This window comes from Clytia hemisphaerica, unplaced genomic scaffold (assembly GCF_902728285.1).
Source record: "Clytia hemisphaerica strain Z4C2 unplaced genomic scaffold, Clytia hemisphaerica genome assembly, whole genome shotgun sequence".
NCBI lineage: Eukaryota > Metazoa > Cnidaria > Hydrozoa > Leptothecata > Clytiidae > Clytia > Clytia hemisphaerica.
In genome coordinates, this window is record NW_027104471.1 from 1,477,773 (window position 1) to 1,497,170 (window position 19,398).

A 19,398-nucleotide genomic window follows, 5' to 3' on the forward strand; every position below is an offset into this window, starting at 1 on the left:
ACCAGGCATCCAGCTTTATCAAAATTTTCCAAACTGTTTCCTAGTGGTTCCAGACCATGGTAAATGTCTTAGATTGCAATATCAAAGTCTTGGACACAATTTTCACTGAATTTTAGGGCAAATTAGGGTCGCAGAGACAGAAATAGCAGACCCCAACAGGTAACGAGGAAGCAACTTTGGCTGATGCTTGTTGCAAAACCCTAAATCAATCAAATTGATTCTAATGTTTTTACATTATTGCAGAGGAAATACTAAGAGAAAATTAAGTGGGGGTACTTAGCATAGAAGTTGAAGGTTCTTTTAACAGGTGAAATGAGGCTTTTGACAAGAAATTTCACCACTAAGGAAAAGCTAAGTCTCTTGTTTTTCTTTGTTTTCAAATGCTAAAAATTATTTGCAATTGATCTTTGAAGGGAAGTCTCTTCTTTCATTTCATACCTTTGTACTGTTTTATCATTATAGATACTACACAGACCTAGAAAAGAACTTTGAAGAAAGTTATGCTGCCTTACAGATGAACTCTAACTACAGTACTTTACAGAGGATCGTACAGAATTTCAGTGCAACATTGATTTTTTAGAACCATTTATGCTAGATTCCACCAAATTTCATTAGTTGAATTTTGACTCTTTGATATTAGTTTTGATCAAAATATTGAAATAATTTGACTTGAAATGATCATGCTTGATGAAACTCAATTAAAGTGGTTCCAAAAACTCAGTATTGCAATGAAATTCTGTATCCTCTCCTCCTCTTAGAGTCCATCTGTAAGGCAGTATAACTTTCTTCAAAGTTCTTTTCTAGGTCTGTATAGTTTCTATAATGATAAAACAGTACAAAGGTATGAAATGCAAGAAGAGACTTCCCTTCAAAGATCAATTGCAAATAATTTTTAGCATTTGAAAACAAAGAAAAAACAAGAGACTTAGCTTTTTCCTTAGTGGTGAAATTTCTTGTCAAAAGCCTCATTTCACCTGTTAAAAGAACCTTCAACTTCTATGCTAAGTACCCCCACTTAATTTTCTCTTAGTATTTCCTCTGCAATAATGTTAAAAACATTAGAATCAATTTGATTTGATTTAGGGTTTTGCAACAAGCATCAGCCAAAGTTGCTTCCTCGTTACCTGTTGGGGTCTGCTATTTCTGTCTCTGCGACCCTAATTTGCCCTAAAATTCAGTGAAAATTGTGTCCAAGACTTTGATATTGCAATCTAAGACATTTACCATGGTCTGGAACCACTAGGAAACAGTTTGGAAAATTTTGATAAAGCTGGATGCCTGGTTGCTAGGGAAAAACAATGCATTGCTAAGGGAAAAATTGGCTAAGTCTTGATGACTTAAAAAGATTTTAAAGATAAATTGTGCAAAAATGGTATTAGAACACATGGGTTTGATTTTAGGATTGGGTAATATGGCCAAAACACTAAATAAAAATGGTTTGTTTCAGTGGTGGAACTTAGGGCCATGGCTTTAAAAGCTCATTGAAAATACTAAAAATTGAGCGAAAAGCTATGTTTAACCGCCATTTTAGGGCGTGGCCTTAAGTGTCACATGACAATTTTAATTGAAAGTTAAAGATGACCATAAAGACTTCAGAAATATACAAAAATATCAATGTGACACTTGTGGCCAAGGCAGCTAATTGCTCTCAAAATCTATTCAAAATTAGAAATGTTGTGATTTCAGGCAATGATTTCTAGCCATAGGGTCAAAAGACTTTTCTCAAAATGCCATTTTTTCAAAGTACCCATGGATTTCTTCCAGGAAAATATGTTTTGAAATGAATCTTAAGCTTGATCATGTCTAAAATTACTCTTGAAGTCAAAGATTTATCAAAAATGCACTTTTTTGGGCAAATTGGCCCAAATTTTAAAGGCCCATATCTTGGGAACGAAAAAAGATTTTTCAAAAAAATTTTCACAGGATGTTATTTTCATGTATTTGAGCAAAATATCCAAAAATTGGCAAAATCTGAGGATATCACTTCCTCGACCTGTCTGATTCTTACAGAAAATGGCTCTTAATGTTGAAGGTGTTGTCCATTTAGAAAAGCCAACAGTTCTACAATCAAATGATCAAACCAGTTCAACGTGGAAAAGTTTGTGATGCTACTTGGTTATGTCAATTTACTTATGTGGAGAGAATACAGCACTGTCTTGGAAAATAAGAATTCGTATGCACTAATTAACTTGAAAAAGGTACTTGGGAATAATGAAATCGAGCTCCAATCTTCTTCCACCGCAGTCTTTAAATAAATTGACAATGTTACTGCAGGAGAGCCGGACGTGATAGTTTACGGTTTCGGACGGTAATATATTTTGCTAAAATAGATAAAGGTACAGTTCTTAAGTACAAATCAAGCCTGAGAGGCGAATAGTATGTCAATATAAGGCTCAATAAATCAAAATACAATATAAAAAACAGCATTAGAATAAAGGAAATACTACTTACAAAATAAGTTGGTCCCATAAGCTCTAATGCAGTGAGATATGTAGAAAAATTCTATGTTATTCTTCTGGGCGTCTCTTCAGACTATAAGCTTTACAGCATTCTGGTTGTCCGTTTCGACATTTTAACTCTGAGTTCACTCTAGAGTGATCTTTGTTCATCTGAACGCAAAGGGAGAAACAGAGCACATAAAGTCCCGTGGGACAGACGCTAGACAAAGAGAAACACGCAAAGGAGAGCGAGCCTAAGGGTAGCCTGGGAATCCAAGCCTTAAACTTTGTTCACAGTCTAGTTTATGATATTTTTGCTGCTTGTTTAACGCTTGGCGCAGGTAACTCACCTGCAAGGTCATTTTCCCTCCAATGCAGGTTCGAGGTCATTTGCCAGCTTTCGGCGTATTAACTAGCAGTACTTTAGCGCGCATTTTGATAATTTCGATACGCGCGCATAATTTATGGAAAAAGCTGACTCTGCAGTAAAAAGGAAAACAAATGAAAATGAAAACATAGATTCATTTATAAACAAAATTCCTATTGGCTGGATGTCTAAATACATGTGGCTGATGTTTTGATGTGGTTTTTAGTAGTTTTGAAAGTCTTTAGAGCTTGTGAAAGAGTTTTTATGGTAAGTTGATTATGTGTGTTTGCCTGAGTTTCCAAAGTTCAGAAAGTCTGTCAACAAGGGTTCACACACAGACTGCTTACAGCATTCTGTGTCCGACTAATCTACCTACACCAGGCTCTATAATCTTAGAGCTTTGTGAGGTAAGGCATTTTTTGTTTTTTTTTTCTAAGATTATGAGCTTGGATTCCCAGGCTAGCCTAAGGGAATACGTGTCACATAATTACATGATATATAACAAATAAATAGACAATAAACTGACGCAAAATTCTTGCTGCCAAGCTTACTCACATTGCCAAATGTTTCTTCTGTGCTGGACTGCTATATCATACAAGGATGCAACCAAATCGACTATCAAATAAATGTCCATAATCCACATGTGACACTTAAATTATCATCACAGCCAACCAGTCATCATCATCGTTCGGCTGCGAAGCAGGCGACTGCAAGTTTCCTCCATCCATCTTTGTTTTAAGCAGCTCGGGATACGACGTTTGCCGTCAGAGCACCAGTTGGGTCAATTGATTTTAAAATTGAGTCGACGAAAGACATCATTTGGCCTCCAGGTGGTCGTTTGCCGTGTGGTGGAAGGTACAGAGCATAAATGTTGATTGGTTCGTTCTTGTCCATTCGCAGGATGTGGCCAATGAACTTAAGTTGACGCATTCTGACAGTTGACATTAGCGGAGATGATGAGGTGGCTTCGTAGATTTATTGATTGGAAACTCTATCAAGTCTTTTAATTCCAAGGATAATTCTAAGGCATCTGACAGCCAACCAGTAAAGGTATTGGTCAATCTTTGTCAGTGCATTAAATTGGACCTGTCCTTGGATATTGTTCCAAAAATGACCAACAATCAGGTTGAAGTTTCTTGCTTTCAAACCGTTTTGACATACATTACAGAGCAAATGGCACAGTAATTGAAATGAAAGCAGTCCCAAAAGCTGCCGACACAGAAGCAAATGCTGTTGATACAGAAGCAAACGCTATTGCCAATAAAAAGATTTCTACTGACACAGAATGAGTGAGTGAGCTATAACCAAAAGTCATTGGACTTTCTGATGAGATTTAGTTTATTTCTTTGAAAGTTCTTTTGATATTGCTGCCTTTAAGAAAATTGTAAGGTTTGAAAATTTTAGAAAAAATTTAAAAATGGCCAGAAAATGAACAGAACAAATTAAATTTTTTGTTGTCTGAGTTTTTGGAATTTTGAAAAGTCAAATAATTTTTACACTCAAATTTCCAGCATTGAAGTATCTAATTATAGAGTTGGCCCAGTGCCAAGCAGAGAAAACTACCCTTCTACATTGATGTAAATATTTTTCACATAGGATAGGATTAATTTTTCATTTATTTTTTAGATATTTTTTAACCTTCTATGGGTTGAACTTTGTCACTAACAAGTATTTTCTAAGATGAATATTCATGATGAAATGGAAAAACACAATTCCTATAAAAAACGTTTATTTCCAAAATATTTTTTTTCTGTTTTTGGTCAAAGGAATAGTAAAATATTTTGCCATTTCCAAGCTTTCACGTCAACTTGACCACTTATAGTTCTTGAGATATCCAGCTTTATGACAAAATCTTTGTTTGTTGGCTATGATTCCTACTACAAAACTAGGTGTTTCTCTAAATCAAAATGTACATCTTTAATCGAATACAATATTCACGAATTCATAGGTCTGAAACATAGATATAAATTCAATGGCGTAGTTTTTGATGAAAGAAAAATACTGGAAGCGGTACAAAACAATTAATACAGAAGTTAAAAAGTTTTTTGAGCTTGCTCCATTAAATGACTTAGATGGTTCTTTTGATGAGCAGAGGAGTAGAAGTTCTCTTGACGATTTAGAGCAAAATGAACTTTACGAGTTAATTTCTGATGCGTCGTTTGTATCTACTTCATCATCGAGAGTTGAATCAAGTGATGAATCTATTTTATTTGAAAGATATGAATACCTACCAGAGAACGAAAAGGAAACCCCAACCTCTATTGCACTGATGATTAATACTGACGGAATCCCACTTTGGAAATCTAGTCCTCATCAATTTTGGCCAATACTTGGAAAATTCACTCACTCGCCAGTTTTTGTGATAGCATTGTATTTTGGTAAAGGAAAACCGAATAATTTAGCAGACTTCCTGCGTGGTTTTCTGGAAGAGTTGGTGTATCTCATTCAGAATGGCATTTTTTTCATGCAAAAACGTGTAAAGGTAGTCTATTAAAAAAGTTTCTTACATTGTGTTGGGAAATCAGGGGGAAGTCAAAGTCCCGGGGATGAGGGGTATGTGCTGAGGGAACCTCCGACAACCAACCCTTAGAGAGATTGGTTTTTGCTGAAAAGGTGACCCTAAGAGAGACTTTTTTGAAAAATTTTCTTCAATTTTTGAAAAATTCCCTACCATTAGAGAGACTTTCAACGATGAAAAACCAATCATTACCGTCCGCACATACCCAGCAACCATTTTTACCAAAGTACCCCCTCCCGGATCAAATTCTAGACACTACATTGTTTCTGCTAGAAATTAATTATTACCCAGGAATTTTCCCTGATTAATTGCCTCAAAATGTTCATCATTAAAATATACCAAAAATAATCTTCCTGCAAATATTTCTGTGTTTGAGGTAATAGCCACTGGCCTACAGATGGGCTACAGACAAAGTCCTGTTTTCGCACTTTTCAAGATTGCTTTTTCCTGAGCAGGGGGGCTTAGTGCATTTGGAGTGTAATTTGAGTTTTCCTAAAAAAGGATCTTGAACTGATTAATTTTGAATTAACTAGGTCACACTGAAGTGTATCATATGCGACGCACCTGCAAGATCATTCATCAAACAGACTATATTACATACAGGTAAAAAATAACTAAAAACATGTACAAAAACTTCGGTCTTCAGCAAGACCTTCGATATTTGCCTTGACTCGCATTCAAAGTATTTTGCTTATATTGTTCTTTCCCAGCTCTATAATTCGATACTTGCCTCATGTTTATCGAATATAGGAGACGTACTAGTCGATACGCTCCCGTAGTCGATGAAAATCGAATTAAAGACAGTCAACTGATACATCAAAACGAGCACTTTAAAACAACTTACATTTTTAATTTCGCATGATATTATTTGCTTTCAGAAAACCTATTGTTATTTTATGAAATATCTATAAATTTTAATGGAAGTTTTAAAGTAATCTCTAAGTTATTAAATAAAGTTACCATTCAGAATCTTTTTTCGGACCTGAAAAATACAAATTTCCTTTTTTGGAGTAGATATAGCAAATATTTGACCCATTAAATCATGCTACCTGTTTCAAGGTGTACCCACTAGTAATACATTATTTTATGAAATTAATGAAATGAAGCTGTATGTAGTGTGTAAGGTAAATCCCAGTGAGTTTTAGATTTTTAACTAAGAATGTGATTATTTTTGGTATAATGAAAACAGCACCTTTCTCACAGGTAATAATCAAAATGACAAAATGGGTGTCTTCCATATCCTGACATCATATTATTGTTATTTAGGTTATTACTCGTGTGAAAGGTGCTGCATAAAAGGAACGTACGATGGCCGTGTAGTTTTCAACTCGAATAGAGAGACGGAAAAAAGTACTGATGAAATGTTCTCACAATACAAATACAAGCAGCACCGTCAACGCGGCATGACTCCACTTATTCGTACCGATGTTAGATGTATATCTCAGTTCCCATTAGATTATATGCATTTGATATGCCTAGGAGTTGTTAGAAGAGTTTTAACGTTTCTTAAAAGTGGACCATTTCGATGTCGATTGTCAGTATCTCAATTGGACAGGATATCTGATCGTTTGGAGAATCTCAATGGAAAGCTTCCTAGTGATTTTGCCCGTCAGCCAAGAGGGTTAAAAGAACTGAAACGTTGGAAAGCGACAGAGCTCCGCCAATTTCTATTATACACCGGCCCTGTTGTTTTAATTGGAACTTTAAAAAGTGCTATATGCTCACTTATTATCATTGAGTATCACAGTCTAAAATCTTGCTGAATGCAGAAGCAATAGAGGATAATTGTTATATAAAATATTCAAGAGACTTATTCAGTTACTTTGTTACAAATTGCCGTAAGCTTTATGGATCAACTTTTACTGTCTATAACGTCCATAACCTTCTACATATAGCCGACGATGTAGAGCAGTTTCATTGTACATTGAATGAAATTTCAGCATTCCCATTCGAGAACCTTTTGCAAGCATTGAAGAAAATGGTTAGGAATTCGAGAAGTCCACTTATACAAGTATCAAATAGACTTCAAGAGTCGAATAAGTTTTTCACTTGTGATAAAAGTGTTAAGAAATTCAAAATCTCAAATAAGGCCAAAAGACAGTTGTTTTGGTACACGCAAAAATTTTTTGGTACACGCAAAAATTTTTAAGGATTGATTGATTGAAGTTTTTAGAATTTAAATTTGTGTCATCTTTCTGCAAAGCTTTTAATTTCTATTTATAGAAGTAAGCCAGAGGTACGCTTTTAAAGTTATGGTGCCTTGACTCCTGAAGGAAAAAGGGGGAAAAAAGATGATTTTACTAAAAATTTGACACTGAATTTGTATTAAAACCTTACCAATAAGATTAATTTTCATTATGCACCAACAAAATAGAACCAAAAAGAAAGGTACGATATCATCAACAGAAAAATACTTTGACCAAAATTTAAATTCTAAAACGTCTTGAGCCTTTTGTTTCTCATTGAAACAATTTTGATGTATGAAAAACTTTGTATTTATCTGGGAATCGAGGTCACAAAACGAATCGAAAGTGTAGAAAAATAAAAAATACCCGCAAATTTTGGTCATTCAATCGCTCTCATCAATCCTGTCGAAATTCTCAGGCTCTAAACGTGTTTTCTTTTCCTGCAAAGTCCTAAGCCCTGCAAAGTCCTTAAATTTTAAATTTATATTCAAAACTTTACCGAAAGTCTTGACATGACAGAGATTGTCTTGATATCCAAGAAGTTCAAAATCAAACAAGAATTTCTTGGAATGATTTGTAAATTTTTGGGCTAGGACACCTAGTAAGTAATAATACCTAGAAAGCGAAAGTGGCACAACCCTATTTTTAAAACTTTACACCAAGAAAAGCAAAACTTCCTAAAGATTTCCTTATAACCATCTACACCCCTGTGTCACAGCCCCGGTGAAACTTTTTTCCTCAGTGGGGATAAACTCTTATTGAAATCCCAATGGGGATAGAAATTTTATTGTTCAAAGGTTAAAAAACCCAGTGGAAATGGGTTTAGTGCAATTTTTAAACATTGAATTTCGAATGAGGATAAAATTAAAGTTATTTTCCCAGTGGGGCTGAAATTTCAGGGTATTTTCCCACCGGCGACGAAATTTTTGCCAAATTTTCCAGTGAGGCTGGGGTCCCAGCGGGTCTGTGACACAGGGGTGTACATCTCAAACCATTTGAAATAATCAAAAAAACATGAAAAGCCAAGAAAAAAGGTTGTATGTAATGCAAAATTCAACACCTAGCAAGCGAGGCCCAAAAACACCAAAATAGAAAAATTAGTCAGTCGTAGGATGCTACACGCTTTTTTTTTTATAAGAAGAGTGTACTTTGACTGAGGGTCAAGTATTCTTAAGAAATTGCCAAAATTGAGGGTGAAATATTCTTAACGTATTCTTATTATTTCAGAGAAAAATTTCTTTCCTGGACAGCTTATGTGAGTAATTCTAAAAAAAATATCAGCTGCATATTTAACTGAATCCTCATTTGCAGCACTGCCAAAACAAATATAACAGGTGGTTTTATTATCAAAGTCCTTCGCACAGTTTATTTAACTGAATCCTCATTTGCAGCACTGCCAAAACAAATATAACGGGTGGTTTTATTATCAAAGTCCTTCGTGTTTTAAAAGTCACAGTGAAAAATCTCAACTCTCTCGTTCTGGCATGTGTTTGTTTCAGTGCTGTATATGTTATAAAAATCGTTTGATGTTCAGTTGTGTAACAGAGATCACGCGTGTGTGATGGCATCTCCACCAAAGAAACAAAAAACTCTTGGGTTTTTTGGTGTGACCAAGTCAATCAAACACCGAGGAAAGTTCGCAAAAGTTCACATTCCCGACGAGCCAACGGAAACAAGTTTATTGTGTGACTACTGTGGGAAAAAACTTAAAAACCAACAAGGTCTTAGCACTCACTTGTTGACTCATGGAAAGACAAAATCCAAGTCAGCCGTTCAAAAGCAAAGCGCCCAGGACTTGTCAGAAGAACTTCGCAGAGATGTGGTTAAAAGTGTTGTTGATGGATTGGTTACCCAGGTTGAGAAAAACCTCAATCAAAAAGGAAAAGGAAAGGGAGCTAGGAAATCTTATTCGGCGTCGCAAAAAGCCGACATCATAACTGAAATTCGGTACACTAAATCCTCTCAAGTAGAGATCACAGAGAAGTACAAGATTTCGCAATCATTGCTGTCTAAATGGGTAAAAAACAAGGAGAAGATCTTTCAAGAAGCTGCTGATTCTCATCGAAAATTGTACAAGAAGAGTCGTCCATCAACAAAGTATAAAATTCTCTACCATCATCTATGGGATAAATTCATCAACGCACGATCAAAGGGTCATCGCGTCAACTTTCAATGGCTTATGACTAAAGCAACTTCCATCCAAAGGGAACTAACCAACGACAAGGATGCTGTCATCGGAAAACACGTCATTGTGGCCTTTCTAAATCGCCGAAACATCAAAATGAGGGCCAAACAAAGAAGCAAGAAGAAGAGCAAAAAGGAGAAAGTAAAACCGTTACAAAAATGGCACGCCACCTTTCGAGAACGATGTCTCCGCACACAGCCAAATGATCGATATGACGAAAAGTGGGGACGGTTTCTACCTTCAGAAAGACTCAACGTCGATCAGTCACCTTTGCCGTTTGTCATAGATTCAAAGAAAACATATGAGTTCGTTGAGCCTGGTAAAGGGCATGAGCACAACACGTGGATTAGCCAACCAGGTGAGCGTTTTCCCTTGCTCTTACTTTTATATCATTTATTAGACAGTATTATTATTATCATTCTGTACATGATGAAGAACTCTCCTTGTTCCTCTATTCCTTCTCTACTGTATTACCTTACTCTGAAATGTTATTGTTGTATGACTTCAAACATTGTTCTCCTCTTATCTTCATAGGAAGTGGGCTTGAGAAACGGCAGTGCTCCCTACAAGTCATGTCCCGTCCAAAAGGCAAGCAACCACCCCTTGGAATCATTTTTAGAGGGAAAGGAATTCGAATCAGTGTAGATGAGCAAAAAGCATGGCATCCAAGCACTCACGTGTTTTTCCAACCGAACGCCTGGATGGATATCAATGTCTGCGAAAAGTGGGTAGATAAAACTTTGAAGGGCTTTATCGAAAGTGAAAAACTTGAACGATTCGTTCTTCTCCTTGACAACTTGACGACTCACACAGAAGAAAGCTTTAAGAAATCTGTTAGCGATTTAAAAGGTCTTGTGTGGTTTGGCCTGGCTGATGCCACTGATCTGTGGCAGCCCGTTGACGCCGGCTACGCACAAGTGCTGAAAAGCCTCATTGCTAAAGAGCAGCAAAATTGGCTTGACGTCGAAGAAAATTCAGATCGCTGGTTTGGCAATGAGAAGTCTTTTACCGCTAAAGAGATAAGAATCTTGATCACCCAATGGGCAGGAGAAGCTTGGGATAAGCTTTCGGATGAGAAATATGACAAATTCCCAGAGAATATTTAGCAGAAAACCGTATGCCTAATGACGGCTGATGGATCAGAAGATAGCAAGATCTTGCCCGAAGGTCTCGAAGAATATAGCGTACCGCCACCATCCATCCTTGAGCCAGCACAACTTACTCCTAGCACTATTAATCCAGAAAGGGCTACCTCACTTGCCGAGTTCGATGCTCAACAAGACTCTGTGAAAGATATCACCGAGGACGAAGAAGTCGAATTCGTTGATCACTTGGAATCTTCTCCCGAGCAACAGGAACCACAAGAAATTGAGAACCCTAGAGAAGGAATCTTTGATATTTTTCATTTACTAGTTTAGGGTAGCATTATTTTGTAGCATTTGTTTATCTTTCATCCATGTTTATTTTCACACGAAACGTAACACACACGAAAGAAAGTACAATATCTCTTTTGTTAATTATCTGTGTCACTTTTGTTTTACCATTTTCTGAAAAATGACAGTCTTATTCTTATCAATTGACTAAAACTCACCCTGGAGGGTATTCTTAGGGTATTCTTACGATTTGGCCAATTTTCACCCTAATATTCTTATAAAAGGTATTCTTATAAAAAAAAAGCGTGTATCCAGTTGTCATCATTAAAATAATCAGGAAAAAATTTAAGAATATTTAGGAAATTCAGTGCCATTCAGTGGTTTGTTTTTTCGGTAATGTTGACCTAATTTTGCTAGAAATCAAGTCCCACGTAGGGTCCATTTTTTTTAACCTTAGGGGTTCCTTTGTAACAGATATCTTGCGGTACAATAAAAAATAATTTACAGGATTAAGGCTAATAAGAAGTGTACTGTTAAATAGGTATTTACCAACCTAGTGATTGCTGATCCTTGTTTGATTGGATGCAATATAAACCAATATAATAAGTCTTCACCAACAGAAGACTTGATGAACGCAATCCAACTTGAACCAACACAAATCGTACGTACTATATGGACGGCCCCTAAATGCATTCACTTTATAAGGACTAAAAAACTCAATGTCGATTTAAAAAGAAATTTTAACCAGATAAGGAAAAATATGGGGAATTACCCCAAGGATAGGCCTATAAATCAACTTTACATAATATCGAGAACAAAAAAGGATTTCTTCCTTATATGGCGAGACTGCTATGACAACCGATAAAAATTTACATGCTCGTGAAAAAAACTTAAAAAGGTTATTTCCCAAATTACTCTCATCATTTCTAGTCTTGCTTTGGGTGCCAAATAAACGGGAGGTGGTTGGAAAATTTTAATAAACAGGGAGGGCTTAATTGCCGGGGGTTGAAAATTGTACTACTGAAAACCCAAAATTAAGGTAAATATTGGCTAAATCAGGTTTTTGGAGCAACTTTTTTTTACCAACTGAAAATATTCTTAAAAATAAATCAACGGTGGGGGGAGGGCCGTTTATTTGGCACCTAAGAGTATATGTCTATTTCCTAAACCTCTTCTATCAATTTTAATTTCAAGTATATTATTTTATTACCATAGGGACATTGAAGGAATTGAACGAGTGGGACAGCAACAGAGAAGACACCATTGAAAACGACGAAGGCAGCAGTAGTAGTAGTTCTTACGAAGAGGAAAAGAAAAAAAACACAAGAAAGGTAATTTTTTTCCAAATTTATTCAATGTTGACACTCAGATTCAGCACAGCTTTTGGTGCAAAGAATCCAAGTTTCAGTGAATAGACTTTCATTTTCTCTTTAATGAATCTAGACACCGCTCCGAGAATACTTTGCGAATAACTTCATATTACGATCCTTTAAAAGAAGGGAAGCAGAAATTTCAATCAGTTAGTGCGTGGGGATATGTTATTAGAATTTTTTGTCCTTTTTTTAAGATTGGCAAGAGAGGAAAAAAGCCTGTGAAGAGACCCGCAAAGAAAGCGAAACCTAAGGAAAGACTAAGGAAGAGGTAACTATAGTCAGTCATTTATACCATAAAAGCAAAAATTTATTCAAAAATCAGCAGGGGTACTGAAGTCAATTTCAAATTAACTGGCAGTGTTTTTTCAAACTCGATAACTTTTGATACAATTTGAATTAAGTAACAGTTTTGTGTTTATTTTTATGATTTCTTAAAGTCAATCATAGATAAACTTTGGACTGTATCTTTCGATGGAATGAATTTTTTTGAATTTTTTTATCACATTAATGATGTTCTTTACAGTCATTATGATTAAAAGGAATAAACTTTAAAGTTATTGAAAATTGTTTTTTAAAGTTCTGAAAAATGTCTTATGACAAAATGACACAGAAAGAAATTTTGATAAACATTGCAAATTTTATTGAAATACACACAAGAACTTTCTTCCTATAGAAGTGGTACAATCGACACTTTTTTTCCAGACACCCTGTATAGCACAATCATCTTTTTCATAATTTTTCAAGAGAAAATTTCTCATGCTCAATTTTTGCATATGAAGATGTAAAGTTTCCAGCAGTTATATTTTGGGGATGCTTACTTTCAAAATATTTTGTTAAATTTTCAGAAATTGGCTGAAATGGAGAGCAGAAAAAGCAAAGTGGAGAAGGTCAGGGCAGCAGAGGGAAACAGAGAACACGTGAAGACTCAAGAAGTAAAATTTTCTATTCTTTAACTCACTTTTAAAAGTTAAGATTCGTTTGTCCCGTATGGAGTCATGAAAAAGGCAGTCTGTCTCAAAAATACGGACACTTTTTGAATTTTTAGCTTCTATTTATGATACATTTTTTTCTATGAGCATAACAATGTTGTAATAACAATTTAGATCAAGGCATCATTCTACAAGAAGTTAATTTTCTTCTTCGTTTTTTTTGCTTGATAATATTCCACTCACAAATATCTTTTCAATGAGCACAAATTGTAATTTTGAGACAGACTTTAGTTTGTAAAAAAATGGAAAAACGAAGAAGAAGAAAATTAACTTCTTGTAGAATGATGCTTTGATCTTAATTGTTATTACAGTTGATCTTAATTGTTATTACAGCATTTTGTTATGCTCAAGTTACAGCCATTTTTTCTCAGCTGCAAATTATTTTGAGACAGACTTTAATTAAAATTCAATCAAAAGTTAACAAGGTTTGAAAAACACTGTCAGCTAATTTGAAATAGTCTTTAAAGTGAGGATTCTGTCCTATTTGGAACCCTATTAACCCTATTTCTCATAAAAATTTCTCATTTAAAGAACCACAGCGCTTTACCAATCAGAAGCTCCTTGGGTTTTTGAAAACAATAGTAGCAATATTTTTAACAATATTAACTTTTTTGCTTGGAAGATCTTAAACAGAATCGTTTATTTCTACAGCCTGAACGAACTATTGTAAATGGTACCAAAATGAAATTGGTGAATTCCTTTTTATTCGAGGAAGTTAATCTGAAGAAAAACTCACCTAAGCCAGACAAAGAAGTAGCTGTCGTGTCAAAAGCTTGCCAGAAGAAACCTCCACCATCTTCAGGTGCTTCTGATGCTGCAACGTCAACACAACCTCCGGTTACGTCATCGAATCCTCCTCCGGTTGCAGCAACAAATCGTCCTCCGGTTGCATCAACGAATCCTCCTCCGCTTGTAGCAACGAATCCTCCTTCGGTTACGTCATTGAATCCTCCTCTGGTTGCGGCAACATGTCCTCCTCCGGTTACGTCATTGAATCCTCCTCTGGTTGCGGCAAAGAATCCCCCTCTGATTGCGGCAACGAATCCTCCTCCGCTTGCAGCAACTAATCCTCCTCTGGTTACGTCATTGAATCCTACTCCGGTTGCAGCAACGAATCCTCCTCCGGTTGCGTCATTGAGTCCTTCTCCGGTTACGTCAATGAATCCTTCTCCGGTTACGTCAACGAATCCTTCTCCGGTTACGTCGACAAATCCTTCTCCGGTTACGTCAACGAATCTTTCTCCGGTTACGTCAACGAATCCTTCTCCGGTTACGTCAACGAATCCTTCTCCGGTTACGTCAACGAATCCTTCTCCGGTTACGTCAACGAATCCTCATCAAGTTACGTACACGAGCCCACTGGTTACGTCAACGAGTTCTCTGGTTACGTCGACAAGTTCTCTGGTTACGGTAACCACGTCAGCTAATCCTTCCTCGAATCCTCAAGCAACGTTGACCAATCTGACAGCTATCCGCAAACCTTTGTCGCGAGCAACATCTTCAACCATTAGCACTTTGACGTCAACACCCAGCAGCCATCGTTCAAAATTTCCCTCACATCATTCTTCCAGTCATTCAATAAATTTATCGCCTGGTGCAGTCCTTCAATCGTTCAAAAACCCGTTATCACCCATAGGGTTAACTCCTTTACAAAACGTTCCATCATTTGATCTGTCTAACGAGTACCCCAACAATTGTAATTTGCGGGAAGAGACCAGAAGGCTGCGCGAAGAGGTTGAATCACTGACCACTGTTGTAAAACGTCAATCACAGGACATCTCAGCAATCCTCCAGATATTGAAATCACAACAAGCGTGGTTGATTGACCTAGAAGATAACAATTTAATTTTTAACAATTTGGACAGTACGTATTTGGATGAGGTACTTCAGATTAATGGTATTTCAACACACAGAAACAACAACAACCAAGCAACAAAAGACAACACCCCCCGATTGGTGAGGAACAACCGAAGTGAAGAGTTGAAGAGCACTGAAGTTCAGAAAATAGCTTTGCGTGGCTTAGCATTAATGAAAACTGAATTCCATGCTTATGAATTAAAAACTGGCAATATAGGCGGAGGTTATGGGCTTTTGAAATTGAACGAGGCACGTGTCCGGATCGTTTTTGCACAGCTCAAGGAAGAGTTTAACCTTGAGCCTGTGTTTGATTTCAACAAAGGGCATGTTGCCTCAAAGCTTGGGGAGAAAATGAGACAGTACTTTGATCTGATACTTTTTGCAAGACTTAAGTGGGTCCAAAAAAAAACAAAAAAAACTGAAAATGCATTTGTTCTTCAATCTGATAAAAAAGTCCATCTTGCAAAAAATTGATCTAATTAAAGTACACTTTTTACAAGAACAATTTTATATTACTGGGTTTTCTAAAATAGGTTGTAATTTTAAAAAGAAGTAATAATATAGCCCTTTTGAAGAATTAAGATGTTATAAGCCTATTGCCTTTGACTTGTCAACTGCTTAAAATCCACTTTATTTTTGAAAAGTTAATGCAAATCGTACAAGTGACGAGGTTCATTTGGAAATTTCAAGTATTGTTTGATCTAATTGACTTTCTTTATCAGGTTTGTATCCGTGATATTTATAGATTAAGATGCCGTAATGTTCGTTCTTAAATTTTGTGAATCTCAAAGAAAAACTTACCTCTATAAGTTCCCAAAGAACTGCATCCTCGTTTGCATTGTTTGTGTCATGTTATGTAGCTGTTTGTGTATGTTATATAGCTGTTTGTGTATGTTATGTAGCTGTTCCAATGTCTAAAAATAGTAAGAAAGGTTATTTAATTTAATTTAAGCCAGAAACTTTGACTTTTGAATCCATATTTGAAATTCTCAGATTTTTAAATCAATATTTGCCACTTTTCAAACCATTTGTCCAAGAAACTTCTATTGAGCAATTTTGTAGTTCATTCTTATTCTAGGTTAACATATTTTTTTCTTGAATTAAAAATTTTTTTGCATAATAGCTGGTAAAATAAGTTTTCTAATTTTTTAAATCGTCTAAAGTCTAGATCTACTTGACCTGAACCATTTTCAAAGTTTTATTTTCTAAGATTCAACTCAAACTAGAAGTTTTGTTTGTTTAAGTTTCATTACAGATTATAATTGTAAATTTTCATGCAAGTTGAGCAGGATGGATGGTTTTTATTTTGACACCATTCATGTATTAGTCCAGTTCAATTAGTTATAATTTTTCATCATGTCAGATTATGTTACTTGTGAATAATTTTGTTGGAAAATCTTTGGGAATAACTAACAGAGTCCAATTAGTACCGTCAATTCAATTCAATTCAACTGCTCTAAACTCAAAGGCAAAAAAGAGTGGAATTTCCGATGCATTTTGGAAAAGTAAATGGATTTTTATCGGAATTTCCGACCACCACTGGAAAAGAAAAATTATTTCCGAGGCTAGAAAAAAATTAAAAATGCACGTCGTCCGACGGGGGGTAACAAAAATTTTGGCCCATTCGCCAATATAAGTTTTAACCAAAATTAGAAAATCTTTGATTCGGCGAAGTTTAAAAAAATTCCTGTTTGACCCAAATTAGTTCTCGCTGAAATTAAAAAATCTTAGATTAGTTCGTTCGTCAAATTAGTGATCACCAAAAAAGGTTCCCTTAAAGGTATTATTTTGGGAGGAACTACTTTTGAAGAAGATTATTGTTCAAAATTTTATAATCTTCAAGATAGACCATCAGACCCACCTCCCTAAATTCAGGATTGGGTGACAGCAACCAACCACCTTCCAAACACCGACCATTTCTCAGGATTTAAGTGAGTAATTTGAAACAATTTACAGTTTTTGCTACTGATTAAATCTTAAATTTATCATATCAATAACAATATGTTGACCTCCAATCCTGCCTATTTTCGTATTTTTTTTGCTTGGACCCTGCTAGAAACTCAATTCAAAGACAGAATGAATTAGAACTAACTAAATCTAAAAACACACTTACTGTACTTCAGATTAATGGTATTTCAACAAACAGAAACCAAGCAACAAATTGATTTGCTCAATCATCGAAACACCCCCAAGACAACAACACACTGTAATAATTTATTTAGCCAAACCAATGAATTCTAACTTTTGTTTCTACCTCTCGAGGTGAAGGTAAAAGAAAAAAGGATTCTTCGAAAGAACCGGTCAGAGCTCAAACTACTCATGCTTTCAGGCTAAAATGCGGAACGTAATGTCACAATAGGATCTTCCCTTTTCATTCCATTCTGCAATTTATCAACATTTGTTTTGATTTTGTCGGCTCCGTAAACCGGGTTGACACGGTTCCAAAACCGGTAGAGATCACTTTTCAAACCGTTTTGCACCGATTTGTATGTAAAAATCAACAAGGTCGAGATACTCAATTTTAGAAACTTTGACACCGATTTCTCAACCGTTTTAAACCGGTTTAAGTCGGGAAAAACCGATCTCAACCAGTGTGTTGCGAGTCAAAACCGAGTCAAAACCGGTGTGTGTTTTTGCTGTATATAAATCGCTTGTCAGGACACAAATAGTTGGTCGACATCAATGATCTTTGAAATTAATGATCTTTGACATTTTCAGCAGAGACTTATTTTTACAAGTTCTGTCACATCCAAAATCAATGTCATAAGCATGAAATCTTACTTGTGTTTTACTGCCTAAATTCTCTACTTGGGAAGACCACTTGCTTGACCTAACTTAAACTAGGACTACAATCAGAAAACATTTCCAGTTCAAATCTACCCAATATAATGTTGATGGCATTGATATGTTATCTCTAAAAATAAAAATCTGAGGTGGACATTCTAACAAGGGGTACTGGTAATTTTTGTTCGATTTAAGGGGGGAGTTTTCTTTGAGGGCAAAATTTCATTTTAAGGGTCTGAAAAAGTAAGCAGAAACCATGGTAGATCTTAAGTGTGTAATTTATGGAAAGGTAATCATGACTCATATGTTTTTCTTTATAGTCAATTAAACAAAAAAAGTTAACATAAAATGAGTTGGACTCGCTTAGTCTTTACCGATGGAAAAAAAACATACGAAGATGTGCTTCCATCTTCTTGGATTATCAAGAACAAACTATTTTATCCAAAAGCTCAACTGAGGATCCACATCGAGGAGAGAAGCAAGCCCAGAGCTGATTGGCTTGTCTATACAATTGACAAAAACAATTGACAAAATCAAATGTACAAATAGTAAGTAAAATGATGTACAGTCTCTCTCCAATCAAATCCTTATAAAAGAGCTTTCTAATTAGCCGAGACTAGCTCGGCTGATGGACGATGGTGTCTGCTAGACGTCGGCTTCTAAAAACTTTGACGTTCTTATGAAAAACAAAATGTGTAATTAGGGAGAGCACCTTTTTTTCAAGATTGAAGTCAACAAGGCCCCCCTGTGATGGTTTTATTAGGTTTTTTTCAAGCTTGATTGCGTTGTTTGTTTTATTTTAACTTTTTCTCGGTCTTTTCATAGAATGAGAATTTTTAATTCAAGTGCGTGTATAATGCCAGTTTTTTTATTATTCATATTTTTTATTATTTTTTCTACTAAGAAAACAAAACAGTTTGTGACGAATTCAACGTAACGGAAAGTAAATCAGACATCCAAACACCGCAAAAAGACCAGACCAGAAAGGAGGTAAGCAAAACGAAACTTGGATCCAAAGACACAGTATCATTGAAAGTGAGTCCCTCTCCTTTAACAAATTGTTAATATGATTTGAAATATTGAGTCAAATCTAAAATGATCAGACAAAATCATTCAATAGAACAATTTAGATCTCAATTTACTTATCTTTAGCAAAACCGTTCAAAATTGCTTTATTTTTCAGTATAATTCTACATGCTAGAAAAAGTTTATTATAAAATTCATTTACATTTTTCAGCTTCCAACAGTCACCTACCTAAACCGCCACGAGACAAAAGTAATCAGAAACAAACAAAAACAGCAGATTGAAGTCCGCAACATATGAGAAA

The 19,398-nt window shown here is 35.6% G+C and overlaps 1 protein-coding gene across 1 annotated transcript; it reads left to right on the top strand.

Moving 5' to 3' along the window:
* The first annotated feature begins 9,070 nt into the window (after window positions 1–9,070).
* On the top strand, window positions 9,071–10,800 carry LOC136821237 (uncharacterized). Its single transcript, XM_067077467.1, has 2 exons — window positions 9,071–10,052; window positions 10,229–10,800. Exons 1-2 carry the CDS (start codon window positions 9,071–9,073, stop codon window positions 10,798–10,800), a joined length of 1,554 nt encoding a protein of 517 aa, XP_066933568.1.
* The last annotated feature ends 8,598 nt before the right edge of the window (window positions 10,801–19,398 follow it).

What these genes read in the sequence shown, in the direction of transcription:
- LOC136821237 (XM_067077467.1), top strand. Translation starts at nt 9,071, where the DNA reads ATGGCATCTCCACCAAAGAAACAAAAAACTCTTGGGTTTTTTGGTGTG. An exon ending in CACGTGGATTAGCCAACCAG is followed by an intron (nt 10,053 to 10,228) that starts GTGAGCGTTTTC and finishes TTATCTTCATAG; the next exon opens with GAAGTGGGCTTGAGAAACGG.